The 19,858-nt window shown below is 47.4% G+C and overlaps 1 protein-coding gene across 2 annotated transcripts in view; it reads right to left on the minus strand.

The window, feature by feature from the left end:
* FAM193A (family with sequence similarity 193 member A) overlaps positions 1 to 19,858 on the minus strand; it is a 104,300-nt gene that overhangs the window by 19,757 nt on the left and 64,685 nt on the right. For both annotated transcript variants that reach the window (XM_088454978.1, XM_088454977.1), the window contains 5 exons: positions 18,951 to 19,104; positions 18,685 to 18,864; positions 6,635 to 6,886; positions 4,209 to 4,407; positions 2,717 to 2,989 (listed from right to left, as the gene is read on the minus strand). In XM_088454978.1, coding sequence (XP_088311104.1) covers positions 2,717 to 2,989; positions 4,209 to 4,407; positions 6,635 to 6,886; positions 18,685 to 18,864; positions 18,951 to 19,104 — 1,058 coding nt within the window. The remainder of the gene's footprint in view (positions 1 to 2,716; positions 2,990 to 4,208; positions 4,408 to 6,634; positions 6,887 to 18,684; positions 18,865 to 18,950; positions 19,105 to 19,858) is intronic.

A 19,858-nucleotide genomic window follows, 5' to 3' on the forward strand; every position in this document is an offset into this window, starting at 1 on the left:
TCGTCCTCAATCACCAAGGCTGTGCGGACTGCTCGAATAAGTCCAGGAATATACACCTTGGACCTAGCGTCCGTTTCCTGAGTACGGAGAGGTTCCTGATCGTAAGGATCCAGAATCTCCCCATCATCAGACGTCCCCCTCGTCATCCTCATAAGGAGCGGACAGAGACGTCACAGGCCGTTTATGTGGCCGCATCGCAGACTCTCCTTGCAACACATTCGACAAGTGCTGTACAGAACTCGTCGGAGTTAACCCACGCCGGCTCCTGAGAAACCGGGAGAGGGGAAATAGGGAGACTGCGGGATACCTCCAATTGTCTTGGGAAACCCTGCATGGGTGACGACACCACTGATTGCTGGGACAAACCAATCTGCGTAAAAACGCGGGCTGCGGAGCTAACTGGCCCACTAAGGTTGTAAGCGCCTGAGCGAAACAAGCCCAGGGTGGCTCCTGTACTGGTGCTGTAACCGTAATATAGGCCGCGCCAACGACAAACATTGCCGGCAGAGGCCCTCCGCGCTACCCTCCCCCTCCGCAAAAGGTACTTTACACGTAGTACACTGCAGCCGGAGAGGAAAGTCACTTTCAGACATGATGGTAGACCCCTCTCAATTGTGACCCCTCTCAATTTTTTTTAAAAAGGCGAGAGACCACCCTGCAGCACTGCACGGGCTTTAGCAGAAAGAACAGGGACAGTAATAAGGCTGACAGTCAGAAATGGAAAGTACAGGCAGCAGCGCTAGCACAGTCACATACAATGCAAAGAAACTCAATTCCTGCACTAATCAGCGCTGATAAATCAACTACACAGAGTCTGGTAGGACACAGCGCTGCATACACAGACCTGACCACAGCGGAGGAGAGGTATGCGGGGGGACCCAGACCACGATGCCTCCGTCCAGACTTCCAGCAGCATTCACCATGTGTTCTTGAAGATGGCCGCCGAGGAGCAGAGAGGAGGCTGGCCTGGGGGAGGAGCGCTGCCACAGGGCCAGTCGGCGTGTTGCAGAGAGGACTGTGTGCAGCGGGGGAGGCGCCGGCTGTGAGACAGGGAAGGCGCGCTCCCCTGGCATGCATTTAACCCCCGGGACGCCGCAGCGCTACCGCTCTGCTGCGGTCCGCTGTCCCAGGGGGTTAGTGGAAGCGCAGGTTATATACCTGGCTCCACGCTGCAGCCAGTCCCCAGGGAGCCCCCTGCCTGGGGTCTCTGGACCATGTAACAGCGGGGACCCACCGCGGGACCCCGCTGCTTACCTTGCTGTCCCCCTTGATTCCGGCCATGGTCCTGAACATCTGGGGTCACCGCTAGCTGTGACCCCAGATGCCCACCAGCATCCCCGCATCGGTATCGGCGTTCTGGTACCGGCGGGGGTGTAGGGAAGACAGAATGGACGTCAGGACTGACTGTCCATGCTGTACTTCCAGATGTGCAGCCACAGCTGCATGAAGTAAACTTCAGGGGCTCTTCTTGGCCCCCACTCCAACAGGTGCACCCGACTCCGGCCGGGCACCGAACTAAACTGAGATGCCTTGGCTCGGGGCGGGGTATAGGAGGGGGACCCTAGTGCATCCTGGGAGGCTGAAAGCTTAACTCTATGGTGCCCGATGACTGACGTCACACCTATACCCCAAGGTATCCTGTGGATACCCTATGGACCCTGAAGTAGAAAACGCTGGGTCCCTCAGGAAACGCTGTGACCAATTAGCAGCACTATCAATCAGTTTCATGCTCCAATGGCAGAGGAAGGGGAGGAGTGAGTGTGATCTCCAACCCTCCCCTCACCCTCTGCCCCGCAGTCCGCACAGGATTCAGATCATCATCATGCTGCCTGCTGTGTGTGGCCGGGGACTGTCACCGCCGGGCAGGGGAAAGCCGCGTTGCCTCATCGGTAATCTACAGAAGCAGAGTACTGCAGAGGAAGCCGTATGCAGAAATCATGCCCGTGGAAGACGCCAGTGGTAGGTGGTACAGGATGAGGCTGCAGCCTGCCATGGGCAGGAAGAGTATACACAGACATGTATACAGTATATAGTGCCACTGGGGGTAATACAGGTCAGTGTGAAGAACCACAGGGGTAGACCTGGGGCACTATACATGTTGTGTTAAAGAATACATGCCTTTGCGGATTATGTGGAGAGGGCTAGAGCTGGGATATTATATGTGCAATGTCAGCGTGGGTAATACAGGCCACTGGGCAGCAGCAGCAGAGTAGAGCTGGGGGACTTTATATACATGTGTAATGTCAATGGGGGTAGAACAAGAATGTATATGTCAGAGGAAGTAGAGACAGGGGGTAGTGTGTGTTTCTACATATATATTAATTTTACTTGTCACACTGGGCATCATGACAGTCACATTCAGCACACAAAATGGCAGAATCCAGAGTGTGTAGGGAGATGGAGCACCTTAAGAAAGTGCATACTACATTACATTAAAAAAAAAAAAAAATCAAACACTAATGTAAACTATAAAGGCTAAAATGTATACATCAGGACTATTCTCACTTTGCTCCCGAAACAAAGTGCACATACCAGTAAGGGAAGGCATTTGGCGTCCTACATAGCCTGCTAGTAGGTATAACAAAATAGATCTAGCATGTACTAATAATGCGTGCAAACTAACAATGAAGCATAAGAAATTTGTAAGGTTACGATCCAACAACAAAAAGCTAGTGCCGTGCCGGCATCCACACACCGAGTAGCGCATGGCTCTCACCTATAGAAGAAGGCCTCTTGGACGACACCTTGAACTGGTTGCTGCTAGACTGAACCGTGGTGGCTGTGCAGGAGACGGAGGAAGTTGCTGATGAGGTTGCCATGACAACCTTATTAGATTCTATAAAGGCATCCTGGAAATTATAAAGACATTTCTTCTTGGCAGTGTTTTTTTTCTCCTTAACATCTAGAACCGGTGTTGTATCATTACTAGACGTAGTAGGAAGTGCTTCCGGTCTAATTTCAGGGAGTGCTGGCCCTAAAATATCACCACCTGAATAAATAAAATAAAAAAAGTTTTAAGCGGTGCGTGAAATAACAGTATAGACATATAGCGGTTGGTAATACATGGCTGTTACAGAACGTTACTTAAATTCCCCAAGACAATCCACCCAATGAGAGATGTGACAAAGACGAGAATTCAGAACTATACGTAGTTCCTCAAGAAACCATATTGAAGTGTATATGACCACAACCTGTTCATCAAACATGGAGCGTAGTCCTGGCATTGTAAAACTAAAGACTAACTTAACCCAGTGCAAAATGTAACTATAAAGTAGTCTGCCAATTACATAAATGAAGGACCTCAGAGTAACTACCTCTGTCCAGCTTGCTGTCCTCCCCACTGCTTTGTAACTATCTATCTAGCTGGGTTGGGTATAGGAGGCCAGCAGGCAAGATGTCGGCCGTAAAAACACCAACAGCGGCATCCTGATGCTTAAAATCCCGACAGGGGCTCCGCAAGTATAATAACCCTCACCCCTTCACCCCCTAACCCTCCCTTCCTGCATCCTAACCCTAATCCTCTCCCCCGCCACACCATAACCCTCCCCCTAATTAGTGCCTAAACCTAACCCCCTCCCCCAGTTGGTGGCTAATCCTAACCCTCCAGCCCCCCCGGCGGTGTAAAGCTAACCGGGCCCGCTATACTCACATTTGGGATGCTGGCTGTGGGAATTCCTGCGCCAGTGTTCTGGCCACGGGTCAGGATTCCAGTGCAGGTTTCCACCACCGGCAGCCCGTGCGGCGGCCAATTAACTACAACTCATCTAGCTTGCTGTTCTCCCCACTGCTTAGTAACTACCTCTGTCCAGCTTTGTTGTTAATGTACAGCAATAAAAAAAATCAATGATTGCTATGCAATATCCTTTTCTGCTTTATACAGACTAGAATAGTCATACTCAGGGAAATTACCAAAATCAGAATTCTTTAATATTTCAATGTTTTGCCCTGTAGATTACATTATGCAAATGTATAATTCAAAGTGTTCAAACTGTAATTTACAGCAGCATCCTACATACATTCATCCTATGATCTGTGTTAACATTCGTGTGATGTTGCATTGTTACACAGGTGTGTATAATTCGAGTTCTGAAAAAAAAAGCTGCAAGAGCCAAAAACATTTAACCAAACACCACAAGTCCCCCCCCCCCCCCCCTGCAAAAGTGAGGGGTCAACAAGCCGTGAAGAGACGCGTTTCAAGTCCGTCTTACCAGCAAGCGGGTCCGGTAAAAAAGAAGCTGGATTCCAGTTCTTATCGTTCATCATTTCTGACCCCCAAAGACTTATAAATTTCGATCGGTTCCATTCAGGAGAATTGCCAAAACAGCTGGGGTACATGTGATCTTGTAAAGAGGCGTTGAATACCTGATGTTTGTTGGTGTGGTTTTGTACAGTCGTTGGCGGCAAGGCCTAAACAAAAAGGCAACTTATTAGTAACATTCATGAACATGGAAAGATTATGTACATATTAACACAAATGAAAACTTAAAGCCATGTTCTTAAAAATTCAGACTAAGGGCCGGATTCAATTAGAGGCAAAAAGTGCCGTTTGGAAAAAAGTTTCCGTGGATTCGGACTTTCCGCCTGTTTTCAAAGTATCTCCATATTCAATTCCAGGTCGATTTAGTCTAAGCGGAAAATCAATGCATTGCAATAGGCGGAAAAGTATCTCCTATGAATAGCAGGAGAAAAAAAAAAAGTGCAAAATCCTTATTTTGGGGTGCTAACGTGAGGAAAGGACTCAGTACCCTTGGGACAGCCCCCTCCCAAGGACAAATCAGCAAAAAAAAAAAATGACACTCAGAACACCCCATAAAAAGTACTTTTGTTTTGGGGACAAAAAAGTTAAAATAGTGGGGGGACAACTATAAAAACTGGTTAAATAGACTTCTGCGGTGCTGTAAGGAGGGGCCAAGTGTTTTTGGGATTGCAGATGCATATATGAGGGTGGTTTTTCAAATTTTTAATAGTTCCCTTTAGAAACATTAAAATATGCTAGCACCCATTTTCAAGCACCCCAAATTTGACTGGACTACTTATTTTCACCGAAAAATACTGCTTTATGCCATTCTTCACCACTTTTACTAAGATGCTAATAAGAAGCAGTTTAAAACTACTTAAGTACCCCCAAACACTTTTATTAGGGCTATTAGGACACATGTACATTGGTTCCCTATGTTAGTGCATCTTTTATTGGGGTACAGACAGATTTTCCCAGTTTTGATAGTACTTTCCGCCTGTGCCGCATTCGCCTGTTTAGGAACTGATTATGGAGAAAAGTTTCCGCCTCTGAAGCGGCAGAAAGTCGGACTGGCTAAACTTTTTGCCTCTAATTGAATACAGCCCTAAATATGCAACCCGCGGTTTCCAAAATGGTGTCTACAATGTCAAGTGTTAGATGTGCACTTGTAAAAACTATGACTTTTAAGCTGAACAATAAATTAAAATAAAATAGATGCCATTTAAACACTACAGAAAAGTTCAGCATTGAAATTTGCATACATGACAGTAGATAAAAGCATAAGCCGCTCACTGTGTGCGGAAACTATCACTAACTCCTGAATACATGTAGAGTTCATGCAGACCTGCTATCTTTACCACGGGGTACTCCAGACGCACAGACTAGAAAAATAACATTTCACCTTTTTGAACTTTTTCACTAATTTTCTAACATATTGGAATAAAAAGGTAGAATTTGAACATTTTTAACCACAGATCAAGAGAATGATAAAAGTATTCATCTTCATTTGTTTGCATACTTGGTAGAAGCACCTTTAGCTGTAACTACACATGACGCTTTGTTCGGAAATGCACTCATTAAGCTAATCAGACAGGTGTAGGTTTATTATGGTTTGTATAACACCAACATATTATGCAGCAGAGTACAGAGTAAATTAGCCACCATGACAGTTCCCTGCCACATTGGAGCTTACAGTCTAGTTCTTTAGCAAAGAAGTAAAAACAATAGGATCTATTTTCATTTTTGTCAGCAATTAGCCTGCCAGGATTTTTACCCCCCCTAGTAAGGTACATTCTCTGCTGGTAGCCATGAGCTCTTAAGGGAATCGGTTTGATGTATCGCCAGACGCTTGTCCAGCGGTTGGAATCCCGACAGCGGCTGCCCGACATGGTTGAAAATCCCGATTGTCCCGAAGGTAAGTATTCACTAACCTAACCTCCCCCCCCAACCCTCCTTTAGGGTGCCTAACCCTAACCTTCTCCCCAGTGCCTAATCCTAACCCCCCCCTTCCCCGCCGCCTAAACCTAAGTCCCCCGGGGGGGGGTGCCTAACCCTAAATCCCCCCGCCCCCCTGGAGCCCTAAACCTAGCCCCCCGCAGCTGTCCCCGCTCGGCATCACTTTGATCGGGATGTGATTTAGACGCCTGTCATTTAACCCTCACCGGGATAAAAGCAGTCGGGAAGCCGGCTGACGGGATTAAGTCCACCGGCTTCCCGACTGCATACCCTCTTTAGAGAGGTAGTGATGCTCAGCTTGTGAGACACCTGCCCGTCCAAACAGGTCAAACCCAAACAATGTGTCAGATATTACAGGAAGAGAAGTGGTACTAGGCACTGCAGTGGCAGACAGAAAGTGAGGAGGTGGGCAACCCTTTCAGAGGCTGCAGAATCACTTACCTTGTTGTGTGAAAACGGAGATGCCGCGTACAGCGTGGGGTGGATAAGGGGTCGCGGCAAGTGAGGGATTGTATGTAAGGGTAAATGTCCATGAATATGGGGGTAGAGGTGAAGTGCTGGATGTGCTGGTTTGTCGGGATTAATGAACTGGTGCCCCGGCGGGAGACGTCCAGATACCAGTGGAGACTGAGACAGGCCAGTGGCTTCCTGTTTACATACATGACACTCACAAGTATTTGTTAAGGGTTCCACCTACAACATGGAAAGAGAATGCATCTTACAGCAGCCTGCAAAGTCACATTGTTTAATAGCACTGGATTAGGGAGACTATAAAAGAGTCGATTATAAAAATATTATAGAAAATGATTGTGTGCTCCAACCATTGTTTAACATAATAAAAACAAATCTTATTCAAATATATATATTCTTAAATCAAAGCTGAAGTGGTCTTAGGACATAGGACTTCATCACTTCCAAGCTGCAAAGATCATCATATATTTCTTCACAAGACACTTAAGCTGTTCATAGAACACTAAAGTGGGCAACGCAATTCTCTGTAATGTGCCCCTGGACCGCCCGAGTGGGCACTGCGCTGCGGGATGTTTCTTCGCTCATTTGTCCTTGTACCCCTTAGAGATGAGTAATACAATCAGCAAAAGTTTTCACAGTAATAAGAGTTAATGTGCATCCGGTAGCATGGTGCCGGCCTCCGGAATTTCTGCGACAAACTATGCACGGGTACGCGCAAATCACCCGTACACACTGAGCACTGTGGCCGATATATCGTTTAGTGTGCACCGAGCTTAAGAGACTCCATAAAAGAATTCAAAAGCATGTGCTGAATATTATTAGTATATAGTAGAGATAAAGTGGATAACCATAGAGAGTACAATACATGGTTCAGATCTAGACAGTAATAAATGTAAGGCATTAACATGTGGAACAAGGAGGCGAGATGAATCTCGAGAGACATTTTAGAAACAAACCTTAAATAAATTGTATCCAAAATAAGTGAATGAGGGCTAAGAAGTAAATCCACTTGTTTAATACATTTCTATAAATATATATATTTTTATATATTTTTTTTAAATGTTTATATCTACTAAATATCCCATATACATCACAGAGGGATTTAGGAGAGATTTATATAGGTCATTTAATGTATTTTAAGCATATTTTCTAAGCTAATACAATAGTACTTATATAGCTGTAAATGATAGTTGCTGCTTTTATAGGCAGAAGCCTATTTACCTGGACTTTGCTAGGATGAAAGTCACTGGATGACCTGAATGCAGTAAGCAAATTAGAAGCAATCATGAAAATTATGGTTTAAGCCTTGGGAAGCATTTAGTATTTGACAACTTGATTTAGCATTACTTTGAATGTGCCAAAGTTTTTATATAGTAACAAATCTGTTCCCCCATATATCTGCCTTTCTATTGCTAGATGATTACACACCTCTCCTCAATGATAGGCTGCCAGCACTCATTTATTTGGAAGCTTTATGCACACCAAACCAAGTGCATCTAGCACCAAGTCACCCCTCTGATTAAGTCACTGATGAAACGCGTAGGGCTCTGTCACACTACACACAGTGAGGCAGTTTTAGAGTTGGGAGCAAAAAAAAGCTTTATTTCTACATCGCAATTTAAAAGTTCACCTAGGACACAGTATTGCTACCTTTTTTCTTTTGCTCAAACTCTGAATCCACTGCCTACAAACTTGCATTTGACCCTAGTCATTATAATCTGAAGGGTGTTATTGAGACCACCGTGGTAAGCGTATTGATAGAAAAAAACAAAAGCTGATATAATAAAAACACTAAACCACTGCACAGTGTATTTAAGGGTGTACTTTTGAGGGCAACTGTAAAGGCAACACAGGTATAAATACAAAGCAATCACCTCCTACCAAAGGGCAAATGTAATAATCATAATGCAAAAATATATTGCAAAAGCAAAGAACTACTGTTAATTTACAAATACTACAACAGTATTTAGATAAGATTTTTTTTTTCTATTTGTTTAATAGGTAATTGATCACTTGTAATCTCACAAAAATTCAAGGAGTTTCACTTTAATCTCGGGGAGATTTATACCAAATCAGATTAAATCTAGATGAAACTTCGCTACTAAATAAAATAATAATTGCAACACGCATTGCAGGAAATACGCACTCCTATATTTTGTTTAACATGTAATGTTTTTGTATTCAAATATATAGGTGTCAATCCAATTAGGTGCAAGTTGCTATTTTCTCATCAAATTCGCATAGCGAATTCATTTTAAGCAATCCAATTAGCAACTTGCCCTGAATCAGTCAGACTGAATTCGCATCTTCCCTTTCGCACCTCCCTGAGGGTGAGAGATGGAAAGGAAGATCTTTATTTTAAGGTTAAAATGTCGGGACACTGTGCTTAACCCCCTGGACACTCAACAACGCACTTCTCCAAATCTCATTTGGCAGTCAATTTGCACCCCTCCGCTGCGAGTAGTGCGAATAGCCATTTTTTAATTGGACGGGAGAATTTTCGGGAGCGAAAGTCTAAGTCCCAAGAGACAAAGTCACTACTTGCATTTCGCACCCAATTGGATTGCCCCCTTAATCTTTATACTATTGTTTCTATAGCCATGTTCACCTTCCTGCCATAGTATTGTGCAGCAGAATACACTTTGTATCGCAGAGTGCTGTACACACAGTGTGTCAGTTATTGGGGACAGCTACAAAATACAAGTTTGTTGTGCTCACTTTCCACCAGTTCACCAAAAGAAAACTTGCCTTCCCATCAGGTCACATGAATTAATAACTCCTAGGGGCATAAGGAAATGCTGCGTTCCGTAACACAGCGATTAAACTTACCGAAAATTCTAACGGAATGGTCAAAAAAATCGGAACCTTTTTATACAGGTAACAGCACTGAACTGATACATTAATATCAAAGTGATGACTTTAATACTTTAGTTTAAGGGTAGAATAGAAGTTGGCTTACACAGCATTGCTACCAATATCACACCAAATTACATAATGTATTTCAGGAGCTTATCAGAACTGGAGACGTATAATAAAAATATGAGATATGGTAAGAACTTACCCTTGTTATCTCTATTTCTACGAAGTCCATAGGGTTCCACAGGATACCTTGGGGTATAGGTGTGACGTCAGTCGCAGGGCACCAAAGAGTTAAGCTTTCAGCCTCCCAGGATGCACTAGGTCCCCCTCCTATACCCCGCCCCCAGGCCAAGGCACCTCAGTTAGTTACCAAGCCATAGGCCGGAGGAGGAGAAGGAAGAGAGAGAACAAAGATCTGGTCACATACAAGAATCACATTCTCACCAGAGGGAGACTGAAAACCGGTGACCAGAGCAAAGCCCATCTGCAGCACAGGTGCGACAGGGCGGGAGTCCTGTGGAACCCTATGGACTTCGTAGAAATAGAGATAACAAGGGTAAGTTCTTACCATATCTCATATTTTCTACTTCAGGGTCCATAGGGTATCCACAGGATACCTTGGGGATGTCCCAAAGCAGTATCCTTTAAGGGTGGGGACGCTCCTGTGCAGAAAGGAGAATCCGCCGCCCGAAGGAAGCATCCTGAGAGGCGAAGGTGTCAAACCTGTAATACCTCACAAAGGTATGGACAGAAGACCACGTAGCAGCCTTGCAGATCTGAACTGCCGAGGCACCACGTCGAGCTGCCCACGAAGGACCCACAGACCTAGTGGAATGAGCCTTCAGAGAAGGAGGGACCGGTAGGCCTTCATGAAGATAAGCTTCAGAAATAGCCATACGGATCCAGGCTGCCAAAGTTTGCTTTGAAGCAGGCCAACCCTTTTTACAGAAGCCATAGAGGACAACAAAGCGTCCGACTTCCTAAACGAAGAAGTGCGGTCAACATAAGTCCTTAATGCCCGCACAACATCCAAAGAGGCCTCACCCACGGAAAGACCCGGTGAGTTAAAGGCCGGAACAACTATTTCCTCGTTAACATGAAACTGGGAAACAACTTTGGGAAGAAACTCGGGCCGAGTGCGGAGCACTGCCCTGTTCCCATGAAAAACCAAGAAAGGGGGTCTACAAGAAAGAGCCCCTAACTCAGAAACACGTCTGGCTGAAGCAACGGCCAGAAGGAAAACAGTCTTAGCTGTTAGCCATTTAATATCCACTGAGCCCAGTGGTTCAAACGGCGGTCCTTGGAGAGCCCTCAGGACCACAGCCAAATCCCAAGGCGCCACAGGTGGAACAAAGGGCGGCTGAATACGGAGAACACCTTGCATAAAGGTGCGCACATCCGGGATTGTAGCAATCCTACGGTGAAACCAGACAGATAGGGCCGAAACCTGTACCTTCAAAGAAGCAAGGCGAAGCCCATGATCTAGTCCCGCTTGCAGGAAGGCGAGAATCCGAGACAGACGAAACTCCCGCGGTGCATAACCTCTCGGTCGACACCACTGGAAGAACGTATGCCACACGCGATGGTATATCCTCGCGGAAGACGGTTTCCGAGCTCGTAACATGGTACGCACCACAGAGCTGGAAAACCCCCAGGACCTCAGCATGGCCGTCTCAACAGCCACGCCGCCAAAGACAGCCGAGTCAGGTCCGGGTGAAGACAAGGACCCTGAGACAGAAGGTCCGGTCGTAGCGGCAACCGCAGAGGACTGTCCACGGACAGACCCTGAAGGTCTGAGAACCAGTGCCGTCTGGGCCACGCGGGAGCTATCAACAGGAGCGTCCCTCCTTCCTGTTTGAATTTCCGGATTACCCGTGGAAGAAGGGAGACCGGAGGGAACAGGTATGCGAACCTGAACGTCCACCGGACGGACAGAGCATCCACCAGAGACGCCCCTTCGTCTCTTGTGCGAGACCCGTACACCGGCAACTTGTTGTTGTGCCGGGACGCCATGAGGTCGATTTCTGGAAGACCCCACCTGTCCACCAGTAGTTGAAAAACGTCCGGGTGCAGGGACCATTCCCCTGGATGAACGTCCTGGCGACTTAGAAAGTCCGCCTCCCAATTTAGCACTCCCGGGATGAAGACCGCTGATATGGCCGGAAGATTGCGCTCCGCCCAAACCAGGATCCGAGAGACCTCTACGAGAGCCGCCCGACTGCGAGTTCCTCCTTGCCTGTTTATGTAGGCCACGGTGGTAGCATTGTCCGACTGGACCTGCACCGGGTGACCCTGGAGAAACCGCTGTGCCTGCAGGAGAGCATTGAAGACCGCACGGAGTTCCAAGATATTTATTGGAAGCTCCGCTTCTGTCGGCGTCCACCTGCCCTGGAACAAGTGTGGACCCGAAACTGCTCCCCAGCCTTGAAGACTGGCGTCCGTTGTCAACAGGACCCAATTTGGAACCCAGAACGGACGTCCCTTGTTGAGGTGGGTCATCTTTAACCACCACGCAAGGGACAGGCGAACCTCCGGGGTGAGCACAATCGTCTGGAACTTCAGAGACTGAGGCAGCCCGTTCCACTTGGACAGGATCAGGTGCTGCAGAGGTCTGGAGTGAAACTGGGCGTATTCCACCATGTCGAACACCGACACCATGGAGCCCAGTAACCTCATCGCCGACTGTAAGGACACCCGGCGGCTGTGCAGACAACTGCGCACCCTTGACTGTAAAGCAGAGATCTTGTCCTCCGTCACGAAGATCCTTTGCTGTCCCGAGTCCAATAAGGCTCCAAGATGCAGAATCCTCCGAGACGGGATTAGAGTGGACTTCTGCCAGTTGATTAGCCAGCCGTGCCGTTGCAGCAGTGCAATGGTCAGGTCCAAGTGGTGTAACAGGAGCTCTGGAGATCCTGCCACCAATAACAGGTCGTCCAAGTACGGCAACATGCGGACTCCTTGCAGCCGCAGAGAAGCCGCCATGACCGCCATAGCGTCCTGTATGTCCAATGACACCATGTAGTCCCCAGGTTCCAGCGCCAGAATGATGGACCGTAGGGTCTCCATCCGAAACTTCGGGACCCGCAAAGACTTGTTGAGTGCTTTGAGGTTGAGAATCGGACGATATGACCCATTGGGTTTCTGTACCAAAAATAGATTTGAATAGAAACCCTGGCCCCTCTGGGAGAATGGAACAGGCACTATAACTCCAGCCTGGAGCATAGTGTGCAATACCTTCCGCAGCTCCGTAGCCTTGTTCCGGTCTGATGGTAGACCCGTGGTGAAGAATCGAGCCGGGGGTCTGTGCCGGAAGGAGAGGGCGTACCCGTGAGAGACCACCTCCAGAACCCAAGTGTCTGTCGTAGTGAACGACCAACACCGGGAGAACTGCAGCAGGCGGCCTCCCACCCTGGGATCCCCAAGGGGAGACCCGGACCGTCAGGCCGCAGGCTTGTCATCTGGCTTGGGGGCCGGACGTCTGGTACTCCATGCCTGTTTCCGGGGCTTGACCGATTTCTTAGGGCCAGCCTGTCGAGGAAACGACTGTGGTTTGGGCCTGCCCTGGGCCCTAGATGACCAAAAGGACGATGGTCCAGAACCAGAAGGAGCAGCGGCCGACGGGAGACAAGCAGATTTGGCTGCCGCCAGCGTGGCCACAATCTTATCCAGATCCGGACCGAAGAGAACTTCTCCGGTAAACGGCAACGCTTCCAGACCTTTCTTGGATCTGCGTCCGCCTTCCAGGATCGCAGCCACAAGGTGCGACGAGCAGCTACCGCTGCTGAAGAAATTCTAGACACCAGAGTACTAATGTCTAGAGCCGCCTCGTTGATGTAGGTGGCCGAATCACGGAGATTGCCAATCAACTCCGCCTGTTCGGCCGGACAGTCGGATTCAAAAGAAGCCTCTAATGAATCCGCCCAGCGCTCCATCGCTCTGGCAACCCAGCAAATGGCCATAGCCGGCCGTGCTGCTCCCCCTGCAAGGGAATAAGCGGACTTCAGGCAGATTTCTACCTTGCGGTCCGTAGCATCCTTAAGGGAGGACATGGATGGCATCGGCAATGTGGCACTACGGACAAGACGGGTCACGTGAGAATCCACCTGTGGAGGGGATTCACACTTAGCAAAATAATTATCCGCGAACGGATAAGCCACCGCCAGGCGTCTCTGCGGCTGGTATCTTTTGCCAGGTTGTTTCCACGCCTCCTCTAAATGGTCCACCAACTGACCCGAAAGAGGAAAGACTGTGGCATCGCCCTTCACATCTTTGAAAAAGGCATACTTAGATTTAGCCGCTGGGGGAACTTCGTCCTCAATCACCAAGGCTGTGCGGACCGCCCGATTAAGTCCAGGAATATATACCTTGGACTTTGCATCAGCGTCCTTACTGTGGAGAGGTTCCTGATCGTAAGGATCCAGAATCTCCCCATCATCAGACGTCCCTTCGTCATCCTCATAAGGAGCGGACAGAGACGCCACCGGCCTTTTATGAGGCCGCATCACAGACTCCCCTTGCAACACATCCGACAAGTGCTGTACAGAACTCGTCAGGGAGTTAACCCACGCTGGCTCCTGAGAACCCGGGAGCGGGGAAATAGGGAGACTGTGGGGTACCACCAATTGTCGTGGGAACCCCTGCATGGGTGACGACACCACAGACTGCTGGGACAAACCCATCGGAGTAAACGCGGGCTGCGGAGCTAACTGGCCCACTAAAGCTGTTAACGCCTGAGCGAAACAAGCCCAGGGCGGCTCCTGTACCGGTGCTGTAACCGTAATAGGCCGCGCCATGGACAAACACTGCCGGCAAAGGCCCTCCGCGCTACCCTCCCCCTCCGCTAACGGTACTTTGCACGTGGTACACTGTAGCCGGAGGGGAAAATCACTTTCAGACATGATGGCACCACGTATGTGACCTCTCTCACCAATTAAGTATTAAATAGGCGAGAGACCACCCTGCAGCACCGCACCGCAAGGGCTTTAGCAGAAAGAACAGGGACAGTAATAAAGCTGACAGTTTAGAGAAGAAAAGTTACAGGCAGCGCTAGCACAGTCACATACAATGCAGAGAAATAACAATTCCTGCACTAACAGCGCTGATCACTCAACTACACAGACACAGGGCCTGGTAGGACACAGCGCTGCATACACAGACCTGAGCCACAGCGGAGGAGAGGTATGCGGGGGGACCCAGACCACGATGCTTCCTTCCAGACTTCCAGCAGCGTTCACCATGCGTTGCAGAGAAGATGGCCGCCGAGGAGCAGAGAGAAGCTGGCCTGGGGGAGGAGCGCTGACACAGGACCAGTCAGCACAGTGCAGAGAGGGCTGTGTGCAGCGGGGGAGGCGCCGGCTGTGAGACAGGGAAGGCGCGCTCCCCTGGCATGCATTTAACCCCTGGGACGCCGCAGCGCTACCGCTCTGCTGCGGTCCGCTGTCCCAGGGGGTAGTGGAAGCGCAGGTTGGTCGCCTGGCTCCACGCTGCAGCCAGTCCCCAGGGAGCCCCCTGCCTGGGGACTTAGGACCATGTGATCAGCGGGGACCCACCGCGGGACCCCGCTGCTTACCTCTGTCCCCCTTGAATCCGGCCATGGTCCGGAGCATCTGGGGTCACCGCTAGCTGTGACCCCAGACGCCCACCAGCATCCCCGAATCAGTACCGGCGTTCTGGTACCGGCGGGGTGTAGGGAAGACAGCATGGACGTCAGGACTGACTGTCCATGCTGTTCATCCAGATGTGCAGCCACAGCTGCATGAAGAAAAAGCTTCAGGGGCTCTTCTAGCCCCCACTCCAACAGGTGCACCCGACTCCGGCCGGGCACCAAACTAAACTGAGGTGCCTTGGCCCGGGGGCGGGGTATAGGAGGGGGACCTAGTGCATCCTGGGAGGCTGAAAGCTTAACTCTTTGGTGCCCTGCGACTGACGTCACACCTATACCCCAAGGTATCCTGTGGATACCCTATGGACCCTGAAGTAGAAAGTTGGAGATTCCCAGCCTGTGGTGTAATATTGAAGCACACCATGGTAAAAGCCTGAGAACAGGGAGTAATGGGTGTCACGCTAAGCTGCATAAGCAAATAGAAATAATATTTCAAACATAAGTCCTAACAAGGTATGGGGGGAGCTTGACATACTGAATAGCAGGTGTAACTTACATATTGAATCATGTAATATTTTAGTGTTCATTCTAGCACCCTGCACCTAATCCGTGACTAGGGCATATTTGAATTTTGAAGAGCAACATGATGTATTATGGTGCATACACACGGTCAGATTTGTTGACAGATTTGAACAACAACGATTTAAAAAATCGTTCAATGGTTCATATCAAAGAAAATCTGACATTTGGGCCTGCAACGATGAGCGTTCCCGCATTTCAGATAACGATATCTGACATCGTCTGTGTTTGCAGTCAGATTTTGACGATTTCATTTATTTTAATACTGTCTGAAATCGTTCATCTGACAAATCTGACTGTGTATGCACCATTAGTGTTCACTCTAGGTCCGTGGCGCGGCTAAGGAGGGCAAGGTGTTTTAACCCTTTAGAAATAGGGCAGGGCACGGCGCCCTACCTAAAACAGCCTAGCGGGAACGCTAATGTATCACTATAGTTACTGTAGTTGTAGCAATAAGTCACATATGAAATTTTGCCATTTAAAATTAAAATATACCCTCCTCACGGATTACGTGCAGCCGGCTAAAATGAATACTAAACATTTAGGATCAGCAGCCTGTTAGGTCAGTAGCATGCTGTGTGTTAGTAACAGAACGTAATGCTTAGCGGGCAAGGGGTTCAAAGAAAAGATTTAAACTGAAAACCCACAGAGTAATCTGGATCTCCTGAATACCTATTTCAGTGAGGTAGTTTCTCTAACCCGATCACCTGTTTGGAACCCGCCATGCAATAATGAGGAGTCCTAACAAGGGAGGATCAGGCTGTCTTCTATGTTATGCTCTAATCTAATGGCGCGTACACACTGGGCGATTAGGAAATAAAAAATAAAAAATAAAAAAAAAAAGAGTACGATTACGACATCATAATCGTACTGTCGTTCCTGATCCCCTATAGTGCCTACACTGACCGATCAGTCGTTCAGTGCAGGTACAGTCCATCATTCCTGAACATGGCCAATCTGTCGTTATCGGCAGCTTGGCCTGCATGTTCAGGCGATGGACAATGTCGGAAACGACCAGCGGGCGCATCGCTGGTCGTTTCCGACATTATAGTGCACAATTTGTGCACGATTACTGAGTGATTGAACGATTACGACGTCGTAATCGTGCAATCGCTCAGTAATATCGCCCAGTGTGTACGCACCATTAGACCCAGTTGGGTAGAGCACGGAGTCAAAGGAAACGCCATGTAATTGGACTAGGACACCAAATAAGCATTCCAGTACGTGTGTTTATTCGCAACATATAAAAGCAGCAATTCTAACATTCAGGAAGGCGACTAACGGCTTCGGCTTCTGGTCATTTGTGCAAAGCAGCAAAAAACACATTAAGCCATTATATATTTTTTTTATTATATAGATAATAAAAGCGGATAGCCAGGTTTCCGTCATTCCATCAAACCACACGACTACGCTATTTTTAATGTAAAAGGGCTATATAACCGTTAAACAGACCTTCCCTGCAAATTGTCTTGCGCTGAGTGTCTTATTTGCCCGGAAAAGCGTCTTAGACACAAACCGCTTCACAAAACTGCAGTATATAATTTGATATGCGACACTTGTATATCTGTGTGCCCACAGAGTCTGAATCTGATACGATATGGCTTTTTTCCAAGCCAAGTTCTGTTGTGCTTCGTACACAGACTCAGTTGCACGCAGATATAAAAGTGTTGCATATCAAATGAATCAGCGCAGTCCTGTGAAGTAGTTTTACCACGTCATTTTGTGATTAAGACGTATTTGCGGACAAATATACATAAAAATTTGGGCCTCAGAAGAAACAAAATTAACAGCCAATACCTGCAGCTCTGACATAAAACCTGAACCACCAGGTACTCGAATTTCTCTAAAACAAAGATATCAGCCACCCATATAGCGTAAGACAAAGTGCAGCCCGCAGTGGGTTCAGCTGACTAGTGTTAACCACTAAATGATCCGGTCACATTAAAGATCCATGGCCTTATTAACAGGGCAAGAACTCGGACACCGCCAAACAATTAGCAAGTCAGCCGACGGTACCAGATTGTGACTCCGACTGTTTGTGTTCAACTATATTTTAGTGAACGAACACAAACTAAAAAATGTCAGACACTATGTGGTAGATTCAAGTAAGCGCAAGCAGCTTGCGCTGCACGTTTTCACAGCCAGTTATGATAGCGGATAACTGCTCGCACCACCATAGGCTATACGCAAGATTCAGCTACTGTGAGCTAATGCATGAAGCAGTCAGGTAATTGCCCTTAAGGGGCCTATCCACTAGCAGATAAATTTGAACGATGAACGATTTATCGTTCAGTCGTTCAATTTATCTGCTAATGGATAGTCTCTGAACGATCAAAATGCTCACTCCCGTGGGCCGACAAATTTGGTCTTTTGTCTCTCCAACATGTTGGTCAATTATCGTTTATCGTTGACACATATTAGAAATATCTGTTGCTGTAAACGACGATTTTTTAATGCAAATGAATAGAAACATTAAAAAAAAAAAAAACACTCCCAGAATGATGTCATGCAAACTCGTTCGTCGTTTAAAAAAATCTGTCATGTGCAGCAGCCCAAGGAATTTTTTTTCAAAAGATAAATCTTTTCTTTCATCCTTTGAAAAGATCTGTAATTGATAGGCCCCTTTAAGGTAGTTGAATTTGCCCCAAATTAAATAAACCACTGGCCCCATAAAACTTGACTTCACAAACCGTAAACACAATCTTAGTAATGAATTTTCTTTAGATGGTTAAAATATGCAACCTAGGAAATTGGGAATATTAACAAAAACTAGATCTAGATATAACAAACGAATCGCAGCCATGGAAGAAGACAAGAAAAAAGGTGTGTTGGTGTGTGTGTTAGAGATGGATAGATATCTATCTATATACACAACAGTTGTAAAGACAATCACAGTGACCTACTCTAACAACCCATGTCTAAGGTCCCAAACCATAGGGGAGAAGCCCAGCTATGCAGCAGCAATAGGGATATGTATTACCTGTGGACTGAGGTAAGACGGTGGGGGACTGTCCATCTTAGCACCTTCCATTCTAGACGGCCTCTTCCCAACATGAACCTCCTCCTTTGTAACGTCCAGCTGCTCGCCCCCGCTCTCGCCGTCGGCTTCCTCGTCATCCGCCTCTGAGGAGCTGCTGCTCGTGCTGCTTACCGAAGGGGACTGTAAAACGGAGACCATGAGTATCGCTACTATGACAGACACAAGACCGGTGAGAGGAGAACGAGTGGCCAAGGAAAGTATCGCACCTCGTCTTTCAGCGCCATGTTTTCCCCGCCACCGTTGAGTTCATTGTGAATTCCATTCATGTTGGCTACAACCTCTGTGTCATCATAGTTGTTCAAGGGGTAAATATCAGCGAATTTTGCTGATAAAGGGGTACCATCTTCATCATCACTACCACTGTAGGGAAGAGAACAACATTTAGTTTCCATTTTTAGTTACCTTCCAAGAATAAGTGGCTTTTCAGCAAGAACAAAAGCAAGGCCTGAAGTGACACGCAAACTGTGCAACTCCCCCTGAGATATAAGGAACTATAAAAGGTTGCTGTGCACCATAAAAGCATCAACGGGCAGCACAGTGGTTACCATTGCTGTGTCAATAATGCCGGAGCCATGGGTTAGATTCCAATCCAGGAACGGTCTGGAATTTGTATGACCTACCGGTGTTTTCATCTGGATGCACCGGTTTCCCACATCATACTAGTAGTTTAGATGCCTTTTGTCAAAAAAGAACACGGGTGTTTGTGCATGTGTGTGTCGGGAATGTAAATTCCAATGGGGCAGGGAATAGCATTATATATTAGGGCTTAGGCACTAGCGGGAAGGTTAAGGGGCTGCAAAGGGGATGTGGGGTGTTACGGTTAGGCTGCGGAAAAGGTGGGTAAGGGGGCGTCGGGATTCTGACTGCCGGCATCCCGACCACCGGGATCCCGTACCCAACCCCTATAACATACCCAATTTTTGAGATCCAGATACACTAAACAATACCCAGAACAGAGCAAGCCCATGGGGCTATTCATACAACTTATTACTCAGGAATTACTACAAATACTAAAGAACATTGGAGATAAAACAGTTTAAAATGAAAAATGTAACTGAAAATAAAAACAGAATAGACACACAATGAGAAGTCAACAATCAGCCCCTACTAGAGA

This window comes from Taudactylus pleione, unplaced genomic scaffold (assembly GCF_031769625.1).
Source record: "Taudactylus pleione unplaced genomic scaffold, aTauple2 ptg000638l, whole genome shotgun sequence".
NCBI lineage: Eukaryota > Metazoa > Chordata > Amphibia > Anura > Myobatrachidae > Taudactylus > Taudactylus pleione.